This window comes from Trichosurus vulpecula, chromosome 2 (assembly GCF_011100635.1).
Source record: "Trichosurus vulpecula isolate mTriVul1 chromosome 2, mTriVul1.pri, whole genome shotgun sequence".
Lineage (NCBI taxonomy): Eukaryota > Metazoa > Chordata > Mammalia > Diprotodontia > Phalangeridae > Trichosurus > Trichosurus vulpecula.
The window spans coordinates 229,655,810-229,678,877 of record NC_050574.1 but is presented as its reverse complement, the minus strand read 5'-3'; the positions used below and the strand labels follow the sequence as shown (position 1 = coordinate 229,678,877).

The following is a 23,068-nucleotide window of genomic DNA, read 5'->3' as shown; positions in this document are numbered from 1 at the left end:
AAGTTCTAGATCTCTTGCTAATTATATATGTGACCTTGAATAAGTTGCTTAACTTTTTTAAGCCTCAGTGACCTCATCTTAAAACAAGGTTGGACTAGAGCTTTAAAATGCTGTGGAATGCTATACAGAAGGGAAACTGAAAACTGAAAATTCAGTCTTTGACAGATATTTGTTAGACGCTTATTATGTGAAAAGTACTACAGAAAGAAGACTTGTATGAATTTTACAGGAACAAAAACATTTAAGAGACTTTTAAATTTAAAAGTCAAGGCAGAGAACTTCTATTAGTCTGTATTTTCAGTATTTCTATTTCATTTTTTTAAGACTTTCATTTAGCAAATTATTTTAAAATAAGGAATTGGAAATAGTGGCAAAGCACACTAGTCAGTGTATCTGCCAACAGCAATACACTTTTGTGAAGCATATTTTTAAATGACAACATGTTGTACTTTATAAACATAGATTACCTTTCTCCTGTAAAACACCTGGCTCCAGTAGAATCTTGTGATTATGAGAATGGAAGAGCCTTGAGTGATCATTTGACTTTAGTCAGAGCTGTAACCCAGAATTAAAAAAGAATCATTTACTTTAAAAGATCTCCAGAGCAGAAGTTTCATGATCTCAGTAATTTCTTCTCATTCTTGATACATGTTTATAAACATCTTCATTTTTATCTAACCCAAGTCTTGTCTATCTAGTCTTGTAACATAACTCTATATTAAAATTTTGGCTCTCAAGTGAAGATTAATAGTGACCCCTATGTTTTGTGCTTTTTATGTTAATTTTATATTAATCCTGTGTGTGGTTGAAGTCATATCTTCATTAGGTATCTCTCCTCTGGTTCTGTTTAGCTTCTTTGGACATTCTCTACTTTATCAATGTCCTTAAACTGTAATACCCAGAACTGAGCACAGTATCAGACATTTTCTAACCAAGTCTTTTAAAACAAAGGAGTAAGAAGAGGAGTTTTTTTTTTTTTTTAAAAAAAACAAAGGAGTAAGAAGAAGAGTTTTTTTTTTAAACAAAGGACTAAGAAGAGGAGAATTGTATTGGTTGATTGTAGGAAGTATCGGGCTAGGAAGCAAATGAATAAATGAAAAAAAAAATTCTTAAATTGCTATCATGTCCCAGGCATTGTGCTAAGTGCTGAGGAAACAATTACAGAAAGAAACTGGCTCCTTGTTCTCAGGAAATTTGTATGTGTTATTTTCTCCCGCTAGAATTTAAATTTGCTGAGAACCAGGGACCAAGTCTGGATACTGAAGAAAGAAGATAGTTTTGGTCTGGGGAGTCGTGGAAATGATGAGTTAATATATATGACATACCTTTCCATAAGTAATGGTATTGTCTTGCTCGATGTACCTAGAGGAAAAAATGAAAAGTGGGGATGGAAGCAGGCAAATGGTGAGGTGACCTGAGTGGACAGCCTAATGGGATGTGAAGGCAGATAAGAGGCTGGTGTAATGGGCCAGCCAATAGATTTGGTATCTTAGCTTATACTCAGTTACCAGTTAACTTTGTTGGGGCTTAGAGTAGGAGCTTCAAAGAGGAGTGAATGAACTTCCCCAGAGGCTGAGAACATGAAAGTGGTTTGTGATTTTTCCAAATCCATTGCTATTGCTCTATTTTAACTCTTTTTCTGTGGTGATAAGTCAGAGTGGGGTGTTCAACCAGTATGTTTGGAGAAGGTACCTCTGACAGGTTTTTGTTGGAAACCTAGCTTTCTCTGCAGTTCTTTCTCTGTGTGGACTGCATGTAGCTACACCTAATCCTGTTCACGAACTTGGTACCTACCCTTCTTTCTTCTTGTCCCTTCCCCCAGTTAGGTCAGAGTCCTCCTTCAGACTTTGCATGAGCCCTGCTGGTATATGGCATACAATCTCAGCTGTCTTTCAGTAAGATAGCCTCACTTTTTTACTGTACAGCCAGATGTATTTTTTTCAAACACCCACTCTACCCTTCTACCAGCACCTCTCTATTTTAATCTTCATCAGTGGATGTTGGTCTCAATTAGGGACTGAGTAAATTTAAAAATTTGCCGTTGTACTTTAGAGTGGAAAGTTTGAGAGGACAGTGTGCCTTTCGTATCCTTGGAGTACAAATACTGCAGACGTTGGATTTCATACAAAGGCTCATGATCCTTAATGGACAGAATGGAACACTATGGGCTCAATACTAGATGGATGTGTAGCTCACTGACAAGAAGACCCAAACAACTTGCCATATTTAAGCTGGAGAAGAAAAGATTTAGGAGTGGGAGACTTTAATAACTACCTTCAAATATTTGAAAGGATGTCATGTGGAAGGGACGTTAGACTTATTCTCTTGCTCTAAATGGGAGAAGACCAAAGGGTAGAAGAAACCAGGAGGTGGATTTTAGTTTATTTTAACAAGGAATTTCCTAATAATTAGAGTCCAAACAATTGTGAATGGCTTGCCCCATTAGCTAGTGCAGGAGTGGGGAACCTGCAGCCTTGAGGCCACATGTGGCCCTCTAGGACCTAAAGTGCAGCCTTTTGACTGAATCCAAACTTCATAAAACAGATCCGCATAATAAAAGGATTTGTTCTGTAAAACTTGGACTCAGTCAGAAGGCTGCATCCCAGGACCTAGAAGGCCACATATGGCCTTGAGGCTTCAGCAGTGATTTCCCAGTCACTTGAGGTTTTCCAACAGAAATGGGATGATACTTCTGTATAAGTTACAGGAGGGATTCTATCAGAGAAGTGGTTGAACTAGATCATTTTTAAGCTTCTTTCTAAAACACAGATTTGATGACTACAGTTTCTGTCATGAAACATTGGAATATTTCAAGGAATGGAGTGAAATATTTAAATTTCACCAAATGAAATCAGGATACATAATTTTAAAAGTATACTTTTATTATATAATATAAAAAAGATCCCTTCAGCTCTGGAACTCACATGTCATCAGTACCCCTTTATCCCTTGGCCCCTCTCTCTGATTGTATCTGTGAGAGTTAGAGAGTTCCTCCCAGAACCTGCTCCATTCAGGGAGGGTACCCTGGCCATCCATCTCTTTATCATGCATGCACCCCTTCACCTCTCCCTTTTAGTTTCCTTTTATACTTAAAAAAAAAATCTCACTATAGATTGTGAGCACCTCAAGGGCAGGGACTTTCTTGTGGGGAGGGAGGAGAGTTATTCCTAGCACTTAGCACTGTGCCTGGCACTTTGTAGTTGCTTAATAAATATTTGTTGATTTATTAAAATGCCACACAAAGCAATATCAATATAAATTGTAATTTGTGATAGCATGTAGGCTCCTTTTTGCTATCTGCACACATTTCCTTGTTGTAATTTTGTTAGTGATTCAGAGATTGAAGACAATAACTTAAATGATGGATTGAAGTGGGGAAATTACAACTGCCTACATATTCGAAGAATGTAAGTATAAAAGTACATTAGATATTCTTTATAAGAGTGAGCATAAAACAAAAATTTACTGTGCAGAGCCAAGGAAAAACCAGGTATAGTTAAGAAGTGTGAAATATATTTGGTTATGTTAATTACTATTAAGGGAAAATTTTGGTGGTACCAGTTTGGAATTTAGAATTTAAAGACTAGTCATAGAGAACAGAATTTTAAAGCTACAAAGGACCTTAGTGATGCTACAAAAATTTTAAAGAATAAGACCTTACTCTACCAGGATCCTGCAATTTTATCTTAAAATTTCTTTATATAATTTCCCACATAATTTAGTCACAAAACTTATATATCATGCCTTATGTTGCCTACCAATATAATGGTATCTTAAACAGATAATAGGAAGATTGTTGGTTAGAGGAAAAGAAAAAAATTTTTTTCCACATTCTCATAATTGTCAGATAACTTGTAAAAACAAGGAACTTTTAAAAAAAATCAATAACTTATACCAGTTTTCCTTAACATTTTTGGGCCTTCTCTTCTCTGTCTTGGCGATCTCTTTACCTCCCACAGGTTCACTTACCATTTCTACTCAGATAACTCCCTGCTCTAGTATCTTTTGAAGTTCCAGTTCACCTTAACAGCTCTTTGTTGGATAGCATTAACTCGATTTCCCACAGGTATCCCAAACTCAAGACTTCCAAAATGAAACTCATTATTTTGCTAAACTTGTCTTTCTTTCAGCCATGTTTCTGTTAAAGCTCATGCAGTTCTTCAAGTCACCCAGGTTCACAGCCTTGAAATCAAACTCAGCTTTTCTTCTTTCTCATCCCCCATATCTGTTCAGCTGCCATGTCTTAGTCAGTTCTACTTAGACAACATCTCTCTTATCTGTCCCATTCTTTGCAGTCACATGGCTAGCACTCTAGGCCAACCAACCCTTCATCATTTTTCTCTATAACAGGGGTTCTTAACCTTTTTTTATGTTATGGACCCTATATGACGATCTATTGACCACTGCTTACAATAAGGTTATTAAATATATAAAATAAGTAATCAATTTTGTTTTAAAACAATTATTAGTATTTTTTAAAACAAGTTCATGAACCTCAGGTTAGGATCTCTTGCCCTAGAATATTATAATGGTTATCTAATTGGACTCTTTTCATTATCTCTCATCTCCTGTTCATTCTCCATATAGCTTCTAATATAGTCATCCTAAAGCGTGTTAGTGTTACTCTTCCTGCTTAAGAACCATTGTTGATTCCCTGTTATTTCTAGAATAATAAGAATTCCTTAGCTTATCTTTTAAAGCTCTTCACAGTCTGGTATCAAGCCTTCCTCTCCAGACTTATTTCATACACTTTTACACACTCTCAGATATATTGGCCTACTTGTGGGGATGAGGAAATTTCATCTCTTAACCACCTCCACCTCATCCTTGCCTTTTGGCTTCATTCAAGGTTCAACTTCTCCTTTCTTGATTACGTTAGTCACTAGTGCTTTCTCCATCCTCAGAATATTGTATATATACTCATTTGTATTTTCATTTTTTTTATGAGACATCTTTATATACCATGTCTTTATGTTAACACTTCTAGTCAGGGTAAACGATGAGCCCTAGAGTCATTCCTAGTTCTTGAACTACCTAGCTATGTTACCTACATTTCCAGACTCTTAGCAGTGTTCTTTATACTATCCATGTTTCTTTTTTCTTGTGGAATAAGTGGAAAAAAATAGTTGAGTGACAGACTAGTTTGTAGTTTGAGGATGCCAAGAGTTAATTTGTTGGTGTGTATTATTAGGGGAAAGAATTTTCTGATAATATGTTTGGAACTCTGTCACTCCCTCCCCCTTTTTCCCCTTTCCTCTCCCAGTTACAGTCAGGATTTTTCTCATTTGCATATATGAAGACATGGCACACGTTAAATTTCCAGAAAACACAAAGCCAGGAGGGTTTGCCAATATTTAAGATGCTAGAATTAGGGCTAAAACAAAGCACCCTGAGTTTGGCAGGTAAATTGATCCAGGATTTATTCAGCAGTTGCTGTTGGGGAATTTCTGTCATCCTCTGAGTAGGATTCCAACTAGAAATTTAGCCCTCTATTTATACAGGCAAATAAACAAGTTGGTAAATAGTAGTTATAAGCACAGTTAAGAAGAGATTAGTGGAACAAGGTCTTAGATGGGGTAATGTAACCTATTGTGGTTAACAGTTATTAAGAAAACAGTTGGAAAATATTTTTCGTATGTGCTTATTTACTCACAAAAATGGAGGACAGTTTCCAACATGGAATGATTTATTTAAGACAAGTTATATGCTTCTTTGGAATCAAGGTTCTGAAAAGACCCCTACAGACTAGAAAGATGGGTAGAAATCAGTGAAATGATATTTAGTGGGGTTGGAGGCAGAGAAAGAAAGAGGTTAGAGCTGATCACCGAAGAACATAAACCTTTTCATTGTTGGGAATAGGACTGGTGATAGGAGAAATATATGGGAGTGGCCTACTGAGATAGGTCAAAATTAAGACTGAAGAGGTGGTGAGTTGGGCCAGGCTGAAGTCTAGAAGAGATAGCAAAAGTTGTTCCGACAGTCTCTAAGTGAAGCCCGGTCTGGTGGCTCAGGACTTTTCTGGTTTTGAGGGCCTCGCTGTTGTAGTAATCTTGTGGGAGCAAGGCCAGTAATAGTATCTAATATTCTCCTCAGTTTTCTATTGCTCCTTAAATAAACAGGAAGTTTATATAGACTTTTGAAGTATTTGGCTACTAACAGCAAAGTTAGGGTATAAACGTGTTTAAAGTCAAAGATACAAACTTATGGTTTGAGTCCATACAGGATCATATTTTACAATTAAAGGGAACTTAATAATCATCTGTTCCAACACTCCTTTCGTAGGTGAGCAAATTTGGGCCTGGTCAAGGAAATGACTTGCCCAGAGTTACAGAGTAAGCAGAAGATAAGTATTTAAACCATGTACTGAAAGTCCAGTACAGACAGTTCTTGCTTTATGTAAATGCTCTTTACTACGCAAGTTTGACTTTGCAGTAAAGAATTCTGAAGTAAATCCACATTCCAATTCTGTTTTAAAAATCATGTGCGATTTTATAATGTGCAGGTGTCAGGAGAGGCTGCTAATGCAGATATTGAAGCAGCAAAGACATTTCCAGAGTTCCTGCAAAAAATAATAGATGATGGTCCCTACTTGCCAGATCAAATCTTTATAGTGTACGTGAAACCAGCCTATTTAATCAAAGAATGCCGTCTCAAACCCTTATCTCAGTGGAGGAAAAAACCATACCAGGGCACATAGCTTCAAAAAATAGTTACTCTTTCGTTTGAAGGAAATGCATTTGGGACTTGTGAGTGAATTAAAACTTTACTGTTCTTGTGCACCACTCAGAAAATCTCTCGAGTATTGAAAGGAATCAGTCAGACAACACTACCAATGTATTATTTCACTAACCCCAAGGCTTGAGTAAACCTTTATCATCTTTGTACTGCTTCATTACCTAAATGGAGAAGTTTTGTAATGAAAATGCCATTCCTTTCAGAATTCTACTTGTTTTGGGTAATGCCCCAGGTCACCCTCCCCATCTGGATGAATTTAATGAAAATGGAAAAGTGTTCTACCTTAACACTACCTTATTATTACAACCTTTGTATCAGGGAGTGATTGCAATTTCAAGACATATTATTTACTCACGACACTTATCCAGGCAATATCAGCTTTGGATGCAGATAAGGACTTGACATTGAGAGATTTCTGGAAGGCTTATAATATTTACCATGCAATCCAAGATATTGCTAAGACTTGGCAAGATGTAACAGAAACATATATGAAGAAAGTTTTGGAAAAAAAGCGTGCCTGCTGTTCATTACTGATTTTCATGGATTTAACAAAGATGAGGAAGTGAGTAACAAGATTGTAAAATTCACGCAAGATTTGGAGCTAGAAGTGGATGAGAATGATGTGGAGGAGTTGATTGAGTCTCAAGGAGAAGAATTATCAAATGAGGATCTGACTGAGCTGCTTGCTGCAGAAGAAGAAAGGGAAGCGTCAGAACCCGAGATTGAACTAAAAAAATTCACAGTGAAACAGTTGACAGAAACATTTCATCATTTGAGTGATTTTTTTTCTTGTATTGAAAAGATGAATCCAAATACTTCAAGATTTTTTTTAAAGTTCAAAGACTTGTTAAGGATAATTTTGCTTGCTGTCATCAGATATGTGAAGAAAAAGAGAGCCACTGTCTAAACATCTCTCAATAGCTTCATAAAAAAAGCAGTGGGTGGGGAAAGGGCAACATACTGCACACCTATGTTAACTTTACTGTACAGTACTGTGTATATTTTATCATTAACTTTACCTTTCATTTCATAATTCTGTTTCTTTACAATATTTAATATGTCTGCATTTCAGTACTTTTTATGACTTGTGTGTTTGCCTTTGTTATATAGACTAAGTGGGTGGATAAGGACATATTCGCATACATAAAAATTTCTTTTGATTGAGGTCTGTGGAACTGAACGGTCCACTTACAGAAAGTGAGAGCGCTATATTTTTTTGCACCACATTGTACCATCTCTTGAATGGATTGTTGTATAAGATGGGTTGTCGCATAATTGAACTCCTAGATCAGGGCTGTCCAACCTTAGGTTTTTATTGAAACAGTAGACAATATATTTTAATTTGCCATTTTATTGAGAGTTCTGAGGTAGCTCTGCTTCGTTTACTAAAGCATTTATGTAAATTCCTATGCTTGTAGGCAGGCAGCATAAATCAAACTACGGGCTGGGCCCGTGGTCCACATTTAGACATTAGACAGCCCTGTCCTAATTGTGTTTTTTTTTTTTATTTTTTTTTTTGTTTTTGTCTCCCTCTCGCCTACTTTCTTCATCTTCTAGGCTTTATTCCTTCTCTTCTCTGGCATTCCCTAAATTCCTTCCTACTCCAGCAGAATCCCTTACACTGTTGAATTGCTTTGGATGTGTCTTTTGCCCTAGTCTTTTCATTCATTTTCTTTTCTCCCACGTGAGAAACACAGTTGTGGGGATCACAGGGTTTCCTGGGCAGGGCCAAACCCTGTGGAAGAACCACGTGATGGTTCCTTAGTCTGTGGGGATCACAGGACCTCCCTAGGCAGGGTCAGACCCTGAGGAAGGTGATGGCCCCTTAGTATAGTTATGGGGATCACAGGACTCCCCAGGATTTGACCCCGAGAAAGACCCAAGTGATAACCCCTAAGGAAGGCTGTGCAGACCACAGGACTCCCTGAGGAAGACCAAGTGGTAGTCCCCCTTAATGTGTGGGGATCACAGGGCTTCCTAGGCAGGGTTAGACCCTGAGGAAGGCCCAAGAGATGGCCCCTTAAGAAGGCTGTGCAGACCACAGGTCTCTCTGAGGAAGACCCAAGTGGTAGCCCCCTTAAAACCACTGTGGGGATCACAGAACTCAAGACATGTTTTTGCAGCTCATTGCTTTCCTGGTAGCATAACCTTAAGATCTTTGTGATATGCCCATTCTCACCAAAGAACTCAGGACCACAGTGGGCAGTGGAAGGCATTTATTACAAAACTCCTTGTGAGAGAGCAGGTACAGTGCTCACTAGGTACACTAACACCCATGTAGAAGCAGGAGTGAGAGTACCAGTTCCTCCATCCTTGTTTGACTTAGAGTTAGTTTACATTCTTTACTTTTCTACATACTTTCCTTAACTTACACAGCTTACATAGATAGGTAAGGATACAGAAGCAAAAGTGGAGTTCATTAGTTCTATCTTCCTTGTCTGAGTTAGGATTAATCTACATTTTTTATTTCCCTACCTTCCCTCTTTAACATATGCAAATTATGCAGATTAGTAGGCCTGGACACTTGACCAGGACCTGACCCTTGAACTGACATGATAAACTTGAACTGGTTCAACCAGTTTAGCCTCTCTAGTTTCCCTGACACCAGGTTGTCCATTGTCTTAGTAGGTAAACTTTAACTCAGCTATATGGATAGCTTCTGTGGGAGCAAAACCAGATACCATACTATCTTTTCTCACATCCCAGATGAGACCTCAAGGACTAGTTCATATCTGTTACTTAAATTGATATGAGGACTAAGGTCAGAATTATATGTTTTCTTCAGGCTGGATTGACTGGATAGCTGTCTACCCTTTTTAGTCATTTTGCTTTACATTAGGATGTAACCTAGGAGATCATATTCTCTTTAATTTAGTATCCAAACTTTTTGTTTTCACATATTGTATAGCATTCCATTTGTTAATTGTGTGCAGTTGCAGCTACTGTGTTGTCACTCTAACACTGGTAGTGATTCATTGATAATTTGATAATACTCATTCTAATGATGTTGAACAAGGTAATTTTGGTAGCAGTGTGCATAATGTTTCTGACTTTTTTCGTATTCTTATATTGGTAAGAATATACAGCATGTTTGAAAAGCCTTAGTGTGAGTTTTAAACTCTAAGCCATTCAAGTTTTAAACTGCATTAAGACATTTGGGACAGATTGTATAGTGATAGGAATTTCATTGTCAATACTGTTGTCTCTAGGTAATGAGGCTAAGTTTTCATGTCTTTGCACTATGGCCCTAAAATTACAAAAGAGGTAAAACTTGAAACATTTTTGCCCATAGGAATTTGTTGAATGTAGGTGAATTCAGGTACTATGGTTGGGTTTTGTTTTTGTCTTGTCTTTTAGCTTGTATCTTCTTTTCCTTAAATCATGTCTATATCTTCTAAAAGAACTTCCACTTCTTCTGGAATTTTGAAATACTGTTAACTCTGTAAAGGAAGATTAGTAGCATTAATTTCCACTATTGTGGGAATAAGAGGTGAAATAAGATGACAATATCCCATTTCATGGGGATGACCTAAATAAAATCTCTTAGAAATTCCTCAAAAACCACCACCCAGAGGTATATAAATTTCTTGAAATTTTGAGGAAAATTAAGATGTATTACTCTTATTTTTGTTCACTTTACACATTTAAAGTCATGTTTTGTTTAGGAATACTGAAATAAACTTGGTTTTTTCATAAAACAATCATTTTGTATATAATTTTTATTTAAGTAATTGCAAATAGAATCACAGATTTTAGGAATGGAATGGATATTAGGGGCCAATGAGTCCCGCTGCCTCGTTTTATAAGAAAAAACCTTACAGAACAGAGTTGAAAATATGAAAAGGAAAGGTTGACCTATAGAGAGGTCATGATAACAACTGCCCATTTGTTTTTTGGGCCCTGCTATGTGGTACTCGCCTCAGTAAGATAGGCATAGAAGATGGGGAGGGAAGGGTTGTTGGAAAGGGGGGAACTAAACATGGAAAGAACCCCAAATACTGTTGCACTTAATAAATTCTTGATATGATGTCCTTAATGGCACCCACCAGGCCTGAGGATGGTAACAGAACAAGGAAGTGTTTTCTACTAGAGAAGTTTATTATCTAGGACACTATGAAATCAAAAAATGTTTATGAACGTTTAATTCCCCCACAAAAGTATATTTGACCGAAGGCAGGATGAGTGGTCTCCAAGTGGTCTCTTTAAGCATCAAATTAAGTATATAGCACTCCATGCAAGGTCTCCATGTCCTTTCACAGAACATCTCTCTTCACTCCTAACAGGATTCATCAGTGGCACTCCCTCCTACTACCAAAACGAGGTCTCCCTCTTTTTATTTCTTTTTCATTCCTTCTCTCTGGCTTCCTACCCACTCCCCTGCAGACTCTCTTCTTCCTTAGGGACCACAGGCGTCACCTCATGCCAGCCTTCGACTTGACCAGAGCACATCATGCACTCTCCTCTTCCTAATTTCCTCCCTCCCATGCACTGTTTTATTTTATAATTTAGTCCCACAAAGTGAAAATATTGCTTCACCTGTAGGTAAGGTGCTGCAGTGTTCAGTTCATTCCATAATGCCCCAGGCCTGCCTCTCTGCCATCACTTCCACTTCACTTCTACCTTCACTTCTGTCTCCTTGTGTATATTTAGAAAGAAGTCTCTTCCCTGGCTCTACTGTCAGGTCTTGCTGACTTTGGTTGTTCTATCTGCATCCATTCACTCCTCTGGCGTTTCTTTTGTCTGGGATATTTGAGAATGAAATAATAGGCTCAGCATGGATGGACAGCAGGTCTGACTATGTGGGGTCATCAAAGGATAGATGCCAGCTCTATCTGCCCCATCCCCAACCCCTTCCCCCCCCCCCCCAAGCTACTGGCTCTCGATCACCTCAGCTGCTCCACAATGCATATATTTTCTCCTTGGCCGAAACTTAGAACCTTCCTTCTTCCCTCCAGCATCTGTGCATATACACTAACTTTTTTCCTGGTTTTCTAAGAATGTTTCAGATGCCTCTTTATTATCAAACATCTATCTTTTTTCATTTATGGTTAAGGTGAGAGTTGCAGGGTAGGTCACCTTGGGCTGCCTATTGAGCTCTATTGTTCTTTGGAGCTCATTATTTCACTCCCTCCTGTGTTTTCCGATAGGTGCAGAATAGTTTTATTATTCAAATTTATTTTGTACTTGAAGCTCTTCCTCCTGGTCACTGCAGAATGTATTATTTCTTAATGGAGTTGTTAAGTTTAATCACTATGTCTTGGAATTTGCAGCCTTAAGCTCTTTGGGTTTTTTGGTTTGTTTGTTTTTCCTGGAGTTGATATATTCTTTCAATTGGCATTGTTTTCTTTGTTCACAAGTTCTTGGCAGTTTGCTTATGTTATTTCTTGCCTTAAAGTGTTCAAGGTTTTTGACTTGTCTTGTTCTTCTAGGAGATTTCTAATTTTTAAGTTGTCTCTACACGTTCTGTGTTTGAGATTATTATGTATTGCTTATGTATAGAGCATGTTTTCTTTTAATCTTACTGCTTTTTTCTTTCTTCGAAATTGTCCTTCACTTCTGTGTATTTGCCTTCCCAATCAGTTGTCATTTCTTTTGTTCCTTTGGTGAGACTGCACCATGGATTCGTTTTCTGTTTTGCCAAATATTTCTGCTGTACAGGTCATACTTCTCTAACAATTCTTATTTTTTCTTTCAAAAGACTCCGGAACAATGGGTTGTTGTTCCGTATTCTCAAATTCTTAGGATCCTCTGCCTCATCAGATATTGAGTCATTTTCCTTTGTTTTGCAGTACTTACTTATAGATACTTGAACTCATTTACTAGATCCACAGCTATGTTTCTGTCCACTGTTAATGTCTTCTCTTTTGGCTTATGCTCAGTGTCTTTGCATTTTCTTTCTCCTGAAATCTTTGATAATTTCAGGCTCTTCCCCCCCACCCCCCTTATTTCACCCTGTTGCTCACTTTCTGACTTCCTCCCTTCTGTTGGTGGTTTTCCTGAGCTTCTCAACCTTCTCCTACACTGGACAATTCACAGTTTTGCCAGCTTAGGTCTGACCCAAATGATTTTTGGGGAAGCAGAACTGGCCCCAATTGGATGCTAGACTCTTTTCCTTCAGGCTTAGTGGAGTGCCAACTGACACACTTCCCACCCCCCACACAGAGTGTTCTGGCCTGTTCTCTGTGTTCCCCAAATTCTCTGGCCCAGCAGTACAGAACACTATCCTATCCCACTGCTACTACTGCAGCCTGGCCAACTTTCTGCTCTTTGGAGTTTGGATCTCCATGGTACTGGGAGGAGGTGGCATTTGGTGTAGAGTTGAGTTCCTTTTACTCTTTTCCTCCATTCTCCTTCAAAGCTCTGTTGCAGCCTAGGATGCTGCAGCGGCTCTGGCTTTCACAGCCTCAGCATGTTTCTTTTGTTTAGCGTTTGGATTTTCACAGTATTGGAAAGGGAGAAGAGAGTCTTTTGCAGACTTGATGTGAAGAGCATGATGAGCAGTAGGGGAGGGGTTTCTCTATGAGCTGGAGTTATATATTAGTTCATGCAGTTTTTGCCTTCTTTGGGTTCTTGGTGTCCTAGCCCATGGAGATAGCTGATACTTCTTTATCTCTGGTGAATAATTTCTATTTTGGAGAGGCTAGAGAAGTTGTGAGGTCCAGAGAAAATGTCTAGTTCTCCATTTTGTTGGTCATGTGGCCCAGAATCTCTAATCACTTGGAAACAATGGTTTAGATAAGATTGAAAATTTGTACTGACTTACATTTATATTGCAATACGATTTGCATCCACTATTTCATTTAGCCTTGTAATAGGACTATGAGGTATGTAGTGCAAATATTAATACTTAAAATACAAGGAAAATGAGGTTCCGAGAGCTTTAGAGACTTGCCGAAGGTTACCAAATGAGTTTGTGACTAATGTGAGACTCAAACTCAGTGGAAGTTTGGTGGAGGCAAGGCACAAACCTGTCTTCTAACTTCACCTCTACTCTTACCACTACACTACCGTTCCCTAGCTTACTGCCGTCAAAGCTCTCTCAGCATTCTGAATTCTGTTCTTCTAGTGGTGAATCTAATTTTATGCTACTTTCTTTTTACTGAGGACTCAGTATGCATTAACCCTATGGTGGTAGTTAGGATTAAAAGAGAATTCTATCCCTCTCCCTTCTAAAACTATCAAGGGAATGCAGACATGAGAGAAAGGGCTTCTCAAATTATAATGGCTTTACTTCGTAGACCAAGGTAGAGCGAGAGGGACACTAAGTACATACTGATCACAAGTAATGATCCTTTGACTAAAAACACATGTAATCATTTCCATTCTTAAAGCAAAGCATGGCCAGAAAGATTGTGCCAGATTCAGACCACCTCAGGTTTTGTCCACAGGGGCTGTCATTGCACTATGTTGTTGGTTTGGGTCTTTTTCCCATTAAATATAAGAAAATGAAAGCTAGAACACTTGCATTGCCTTGTCTTTTAATTGATGGGGCTGTTCCTCACCCCAGCCATCCCCATACATCTTGGCCTCCCTGAAATGCCTTTTCTTTTCTTTTCCGTGTTTTAGATTCCTCTCCATTCATAAAGACCAAATCAAAGTCCCATTTCCTCCAAGAAGCCTTCCCTGACTCTAATAGTCCCATCCTGGTTTTGTAGAAAGAATGTGGAACTTGGAAACACAAGACCTTAATTCTAGTGTTGCTTTCACCATTAAACTAACTGTATGATGTTGTAAAAATCACTTAACCTTTTTCAGTGTCATTTTCCTTATCTACATAATATTACATGTTGGGGTCTCCTCTGGGGATCCTTGACCAGCAAGGACCTGTCTCGGTACACGATGAATGAGGCGGGAGTCATTGAGGAGGGTCCCTGAGAGACCTTTACTTTCTAATAGGGGTTGCTGGGTTTGGGAGACTAGGAGTAAAAATTCCAGGTTCCGGTGGTGTGGGAGCAAGGACTTGGGGGCTAGAGAGGAGAGGTTTCTCTGCCACCTGTTGCCTAGAAGTGTGGGATTCAGGGTGCCCAGGGGTCCAGGGCTGTTGTCAGTGGGGTATGAGTGGGCAACAAAGTAGCAAAGTCGAGAACAGTGAATAGAGCCTTTGTTGCGACATGTATTTTATTTTCTGCAGTTTCTATGTTATTATGATTTAATTTATTTGAGGACTTTTAGGTGAAAGACTCATCAGAATAAAGGGCCTAAATAAGAAAAAGCAGCTAGTACACAGGGCAATTATTTTGAAAAGGAGCCAACTCTCTATTGTATATTTGTAGCCAAATCACTTTTTAAACTTTCCAAGCAGCAAATGTAGGAAAATCACAGCGAGCTAGAAATGTTTTCACCCAGGCAGACTGGGTTATATCTATGGAGATAATTCCTATCCGAAGAAGTATTTTTGCTTCTCAGGAATGCAGTAACAGTCTTTTGGGTAAAATATGTTCAGATTGGCTCTCATTTTCGGCTTTCATTTCTCTGTTTTGGAAGCTTTAAATCACTTGTTTCAAACTCAAATAGGGATGAGGGTCACTAAATTGCACATAAGGATCTCTGTAGTTGTATATTGAAAAGTACTTATGAACTCTATAGATTTAATACCTTCACGTTATTAAATATTTTCCATTTCTTTATTTATACTAGGCTCGTGGTGATTCTCATTAACCACACAGGAATTAAAACATCTTTGTATATACTTCCGACATTGAGCTGGAATTCTTAACCCCCCAAGGAGCCTACAGATAGATTGGAGGGGGATACAGAATATCTTTTGTCATTTATAACATTCATAAGTGTATTATTATTTTGAAAAAGGTTTCATATGCTTCACCAGATTATCTATGGTTAACAGAATCTGCTAAAGAATTTTTAGCTACTCTATCATTTATTGCAGCCCTGGCTCAGTCCGAGACAGGTGGAAAGATCTGAATGGTTCTAATTTTAACTCAAGTAAATTTTACTTCTATGTTCACTCCTTAAAAACTTTTTTGGAAGTGAGAACTTTGAATTTGCCAGTCAAAGGTGAGTGGGACTCTGGAAAAGATCCAGTGGTGCCTTGTCCCTTCTCCTTGTACTGGGAGACTCAAAGTGTCTCTTTTTCAGATCTGTGCATTTTCCGAATTTGCCATAGTGCCAAATGGTATAAGAAATTCTGACTTTATCTTAAGCATCAAACAGGAGTAACACATTTCATTTAAATTTCAGGGAAAAGGTCCCTGCCTCCTTTCTTATGTCTCTTCACACTCCAAATTGGCCAGATTTGGAATGAAGGGAGAAAGAAAGAGCATTATTTCCAACAACTTCCCAGAAGTTTCTGAACCTAATTACTTTCAACACCTCTAATCACATTGTTTATGCAAAATAGATTATGCCTTCCTTAAACTTTCTATAACTCTTCCTCTTTCCTACATGCTTAAAATTTCTTGCCTTTCCTTTCTGGTGGACTTTGATTAAAGCCCCTTTTAAAACTGCACATACCTTATTTCTTTCTTGTTCTGAGCTGACACTTCTCTTACCCTCTCTGACTTGCCTTTTCCATCAAACAAAAACCGTAAAAAAGAAAAAACGTTAAACAAGACATTTTTCTCCCTAGAGATGGTGGACATTACAGGGTGTCAGATTACACACTCTACACAGAAACACAGATACAGAACACAGACACAAAGACAAAAAACACAGAGAGGATTTTTTGAATCCTTTACTCAAATTGCTTGGCCCTCCGATGTAACAGAGACCAGGTGCCATACTTTATTGGGGTCTTGGAGACCCTGCTTTTAAGGCGATCTGGGGCAGATCCCAGGCTGGTCTCTTCCAGTTGTTTAAGAGACATCTTTCCCTTACTAGTTTCTTCAGAACTTTCATATAGTATATTTTATGTTCCCAAATGCATGGATTGGATTTATATTGAGGAGGTGGAGGAGGGACCGAAGGAGACTTCATTCTTTCCTCTGGATCATATTCTAAGTTGCCTTTTTCTGATATCTTGTACTTGGATTCTAACAAGTGTGCAAGTTCCTCCTCTTGCAGTGTTCCCATAGCCACATCTGTCTTTAAAACTTTTGTAGCAAGAGGTACTGCTTCAGGCTTTTGCAAGCGTGTTTTTAAAATGTTCCATATTGAGAAGGCAGTTATTGGGAGTGCTGTAGGTCCCGAGTCCCTGAAATAGTCACTCATCTGATTTCCTACAACCTCCCACTTCTTCAGATCTATAGTCCCTTCTGTGGGGAACCAAGGACAAAATTTCTCTACAGTTTCTAGGAATTCTTGTAACTGACTGGAGGTTATCAAGAGTCCTCTGTCTCTAACCAACTTCTTCAAAACCTGTCTCAAATGAATCGTGCATCCCTGCTTCTTGCTAAGCTTGTAGATTATTCTACAGAATGTCTCTAAATCCTTAGAGTCTGTGAGGGATGCAGACTGCCCCATGATAAGGAGTTTGTTTCCTTACCTCTTCCGAAGTATTGTCTGGCTCTCTCAGGTGAGGCACTTGCTTCGGGCAGCGTCCGGAGTCTCGTCCGACTGTCTCTCTCCGGCGAGCTGGTTACGTTCGTTCTCTCCTCCCATGAGCAGCTCGGCTGTGCACTTGCCAATGCTGTCCTTCCTTCCCTCCGTCAGAGGGGCCTCACGGGGTGCGGGGGTCCTCTCCGGGCCCCACGTTGGGCGCCACTTGTTGGGGTCTCCTCTGGGGGTCCTTGACCGGCAAGGACCTGTCTCGGTACGTGATGAATGAGGCAGGAGTCAAGATGGAAGCAACTCTGATTTATTGAGGGAAATCATCCCTTTTTATGGGTTTGCAATGCATGATTATAAGCAAGGGGCCAATGAGTATGACGATGACAACATGGGAAAGAACAGAAATGTTTCGGTATGGGTATCTGCATGGGTATGGGAATAATCAGACATGTTGCAATATAGGCAGCATCTCTGTATCAGAGCTACATGCTGTATCAGAGCTGCATGGGCTACGTGAGACATAAGGCAGGATGTCCCAGTAAAGTAACAAGGCACTGCATTAGGTGCCTTGTTAGGTAAGGGCCAACTGGGTCTCTCCTTCCGGGCTTGTGTTTCCCGCGTGGACAGGCTCTGCCTGCACATAGGAAGACTATAGGTGCTTCCCAAGGGCGGAGGCCCTTCCTCCAGGTGCCATGTTGTTCTACTCCTACTAAGCCTGCCTGGTTTACCCAGGAAACAGGCCAAGTGCTAGTGGTCCCAACAGCCCCGGGGTTGGCACCAACCTCTTACATTACACAACTACCATTTGCAAGGTGATTGTGAAGAACAAATGATGTAAAATATGTAGCCCCTGAGGGCACTTCTTCCTTAATATCTAACTCCCAGAAATCAAATTTATGAGTTAGCAGCCATTCAAAATCATAGCTCACCAGCCTCCCACCAATATGTTTCTTTTACTAGAGGTAATACTTCGTCAAAAGAAAAGACAGCAGCAAATAGCAGAGCAAAGTAAATTGCCCAAAAGAGCCCTCGTGTACACAGCAAGTATCCAGCTGGTTACTGTGTACCACCCATTGGAGAGGAGACACCGAGGGATCTCATGTGACCAAGGCATATGTAAAAGGAATCTTTGAGGCCAGGGGACACTTGCATAGATGGGACAACTCACATGTCTAATGCTGCTGTCACTAATGCCCTCTGAGGGTGTCAGTAGACAAGCTGCTTTCTCTGCCAAGCTGGAGTCCTTTGTTCTAATCTCTCTGCTACTCAGCTCTGTTATAGCAGTAAACATTTATTAAGTGCCTATTATGTTCCAGGCACTGCACCATGCTAAGAGCTGGGGATAGAGAAATAGGCAAAAGATGATTTCTGCCCTCAAGGAGCTTACACTCTAATGGGAGAGACAGCATACAAACAAACATATACAAAGCAAACAGTATGCAGAATAAATATGAAATAATCAACATAGGGAAAACACTGGAATTAAAGAAGGATTAGGAAAAGCTTATTCTAGAAGGTGGGATTTTAGCTGGGACTTAAAGGAAGCCGGAGAGGTCAGTAGTTAGATCAATAGAGGGAAAGTATAGCAGGTATAGAGGACAGCCAGAGAAAATGCCTGGTAGCTGAGAGATGGGATGTCTTGTTTGTGGAACTGCTAAGAGGCCAGTGTCCCTGGATTGAAGAATGAGTGTTGGGGAGTAAGGTATGAGAAGACTGGAAAGTTGGGAGAGGACTAGATTGTGAAGGTCTTTGAATGCCAAACAGAGCATTTTATATTTGTTCCTGGAGGCAGGAGGAAGCCATTGGAGTTTATTGAGTAGGATGAATAGAGAGTGGACTGGAGGGAGACTGGAAGCAGAACCACCAGCAAGATATTGCAGTGACTCAGGTGTGAGGTGATAATGGTCTGCACCAGTGGTGGTAGTGCCACAGGAGAGAAGGGGATGTTATATGAGAGATGTTGGAAAGATGAAGATGATAGTTCTCAGATGAGAGATAATGAGGAATCCAGGATGACTCCTAGGTTGTGAGCCTGAGCGATTGGGAGGATGGTGTTGCTCTCTACAGTAATAGGAAAGATGGGGTAGGGGTGGGGGAGAATGGTTTAGAGGGAAAGATAACGAATTCTGTTTTGAACATAGTGAGTTTAAGGTGTCTACTGGACATCCAGTTTCAAGATGTCCGAAAAGCAATTGGATTTGAGAAATTTGAAGTAAGCTTAGAGATCAAGGCAGGAAAAGTGGCTTTGAGAGTCATCACTACAGAGATGGTCATTAAATCCATGGGAGCCGATGAGATCGTCTAGTGAAGTAGCATAGAGGGAGAAGAGAAGAGAGCTCAGGACAGAACCCTGAGAGACACCTGTGGTTAGGGATGAGAATCCAGCAAAGGAGACAGAGAAGGAATGGTGAGATGGGTAGGAGGAAAACCAGGAGAGTAATGTTTTTAAAACCTAGGGAGAAGAGAATATCAAGGAGGAGTGATCACCAGTGTCAAAGCCTACAGGGAGGTCAAGAAGAATGAGGATTGAGAAAAGACCAATGAATTTGGCAACTTTGATCATTAGTAACTTTGAAGAGAGTAGTTTTAACAGAATGATAAGGTCAGAAGCCGGATTGTAAGAGGTTAAGGGAGTTAAGAGGAGAGAAATTGGAGGTACTTGTGGTAGACAGCCCTCTTGAGGAGTTTAGCTACAAAAGCCAGAAGAGATACAGGATAATAGTTAGCAGGAATGGATTTTTCTACTTAGCTGTTCTCTGTCCTCTGCTTGTTGGCTGCTCTGCAGCTTCTTTGGGTCCTCTGCTAGTCTCTAATGATATCTAATGAATCCTACCTCTTCTGGCCTTTTCCCCTGCAGACAAAGGGCTAAACTCAGTTGTCAGTAAAGGCTGTCACAGCATTCATAGACAGCAGAAGTCCTTAGTCTTAAGATGATTAGTTTTTTCAACTCCTCTTCTCCAGCCCTCACTCTGAGTCACATGGTCTTGCCATTGGCCATTGCTCCTGCCTAGAATAGGCCCTCCCTCTTCACATGGGCCTCACAAAATCCTTACCTGCTTCAAGATACAGCTCATGCACTAACTTCTTAATAATTCTTTTCCTAATCCCCACCTCCCACTTACTAGTGCCCTCCCCATCTTGTATTTATTCTGTATATACTTATACTCAATACATACATGCACAAACACACATTGTGCTCAAGAAAATGTGAGTTCTTTATGAACAGGGATTGTTTTAATTATTTATGTGTTTATATCCCCTGTGCCTAGCACATAGTAGACACATAATAAACACTTATTGATTGATTATCTAATTTATCTTCTGAAATTTTTGCTAACTCCTGTCATATCCTTTGGTCACTAGTCAGTGCACTTCAGATCATCCTGTTAACTCAGTGGAGCTGGGTGGAGTAGGAGTTTGGGAATTGTTTTCAACACACCTGTTCTCCCCTCCCCTATAATAAATAATAGGATGAAGTATTAAATAAAAGGTTTTTACTGTAAAAGAAAGTCACATGTAGCTAGAGGAACTCAGGAATAAACACAGGGCTGAAGTTTACATGCAAATCAACCAAGGAGAAAAACTGAAAAGGTCCAGGTAAAGCTAGTAGAACCAGCAATCTTTGCCATTATTTTCTACCAGTGAACAAGATCACTACACTTGCTATTACTTGTTTTATATCTGTAAAATTATGTAAGTATAAGGTAAAAGCAATCTCTTCCTCTCATTTCTATGGTCTAAGCCACATAATTTAGTAATTAACTATACTTATTCTTCATTGCTGTTTTATGACAGTCAATGAAAAGGCCTTTACTAAGTACTTGCTATGTTCCAGGCACTAAGCTAAGTACTGGTCATACAAGACAAAAATAGCTCCTGACCTCAAGGAGGACTTCTAAATGAAAGAGATAACATGCAGTTATATATTTTATTTAATTTTTGGTGAGGCAATTGGGGTTAAGTGATTTGCCCAGGGTGATACAGCTAGTAAGTGCCAAGTGTCTGAGTCTGGATTTGAACTCAGGTTCTCCTGATTCCAGGGCCAGTGCTCTATCCACTGTGCTACCTAGCTGCCACTTGATAGCATGCAATTATATATACATATATGATACAGTGTAAATGGAAGGTAATCTCTGAGGAAATTTGGTAACAGTGGGGTGGGGGTGGGCAGGGGCAAGAAAAGGCCTGTAGTACAAGGAAGAGTTGAACTGAGTTGTGAAGGAAGCCAGGAGGCAGAGGTGAGTTGAGAGAGCATTCCAGGCATGGAGGCTGGAGATTGTATCCTGTATGAAGAACAGCAAATTGGCCAGTATCATTGGACAGTAGAGTATGTGGAGGGGTATAAATCTAAAAAGACTTAGAAAGGGTAAGAATAGGTCAGGTAATGAAGGGTTCTAAATGCCAAAGATTATTTTATATCTGATTGTGGAGGCAATATCAGAAGCCACTGGAGTTTGAGTAAAAGGGTAACATTGTCAGACTTGTGCTTTAACGAAAGTCACTTGACCTCTCCCAGTTTCCGTTTCCTCAGTAGAGAAATGGGGAAGAGACTGGGTCCAAAGAGGCCAACCAGAAAACTATTGCAGTAGTCTAGGTTTGAGGTGATGGGGCCCTTCACCAGAGTGATGACCATGTGAGTGAAGAGAAGTGGATATGCATGAGACATGTTGTGAGGATAGAAATGACAAGACTTGACAACATTGGACAGGGTTAACTACAAGTGAGGAATCAAGTATGATGCTAGGGTTGTGAGCCAGTATATCTAGGAGAATGGTAGAATGATGGTGCCCTTAAGGAAATTGCAAACTTGAGACCTGTTAATTTTGAGGTAATTAGAGAACATCCAATTCTTAATGCCCAAAAGGAAGTTGATGACATGAAATTGGAGCCCCAAAAGAAAGATTAGTCATATATATATATGTATATATGTGTGTGTGTGTGTGTGTGTATGGAAATCATGAATAGAGGCAATAATTGAACCTATGAAAATTGATGAAAATACAAACAACATAATATAGAGGGAGAATAGAAAGAAGCGTAGAACAGAGCCTTAGCAGACGCCACAGTTAACGAGCATGACATGGATGAAGATTGAGCAAAGGAGCAGTAAGATAGGTGGGAAAACAGAAGACAAGTATAACAAAAATTTACATAATGACAGTTATCATTATCATCATTATTACTAGATGTATAGTTACATGCTAGGTGATCAAAATTAGTAATGTCATTATGTAGCATTTTAAATTTCGCAAAGCACTTTGTGTATAACAGTTCTATGAAGCTGTGAATGTATTGTTATTCCTATTTTACAGAGGAGGAAACTGAGGCTGGGAGAAGTCAAGTGACTTGGACAACAACTCAGAGTAGTTTAAGGTGGAACTTAAACCAGGTCATATGACTCCACAGTCACCGTTTTCTCTAGTACACCACATTGCAAACTATCAAAAACCCCGTTATTTTAAAAAGATGATTTCGTAGTAAGGCTTATTTAAAACCACTCTCTATTAATTTCTAGGTTTTGTTCACATAAGATATAACTCTCAGACTCTCCTCACCTGTTCATTTGTTACAGAATTATTCAGGCTATTTGTGACTTTGTTTTACAGCAAAATCCTCTTAATAACCTACCCCATTATCCAGACTGTGACTATTAAAATTTTAATGATCTCCTCCTGAAACGTATCTGTTCTTTTTTTTTTTAGCTTATAAGTTTCAGCACCCTTGTAAGTTTGTTATGTCGCAGGTATAGTTTTCCTATTTCGAATTTCATAGTTTAGAAGCAAATTTGATTGCTAAACCTCAGTCTTACTCAGGTTCTCAATGAATGAATGTCTCCTAGTGCCTGGAGAATCAGAAAAAGCAATTAAATATCATTATTATATTAATT

The 23,068-nt window shown here is 39.3% G+C and overlaps 1 protein-coding gene across 6 annotated transcripts in view; it reads left to right on the top strand.

Moving 5' to 3' along the window:
* Positions 1 to 23,068, top strand: part of ATF2 (activating transcription factor 2) — a 121,908-nt gene that overhangs the window by 23,201 nt on the left and 75,639 nt on the right. Inside the window, exon 1 of one of the 6 annotated variants that reach the window (XM_036744576.1) lies at positions 3,336 to 3,407. The exons of the other annotated variants lie outside the window; for them this stretch is intronic. Within the exon in view, the coding sequence (XP_036600471.1) occupies positions 3,406 to 3,407 (2 nt within the window). The 5' untranslated portion in view covers positions 3,336 to 3,405. Of the gene's footprint in view, positions 1 to 3,335; positions 3,408 to 23,068 lie in introns of those variants that run through there. 6 annotated transcript variants of the gene reach the window in all.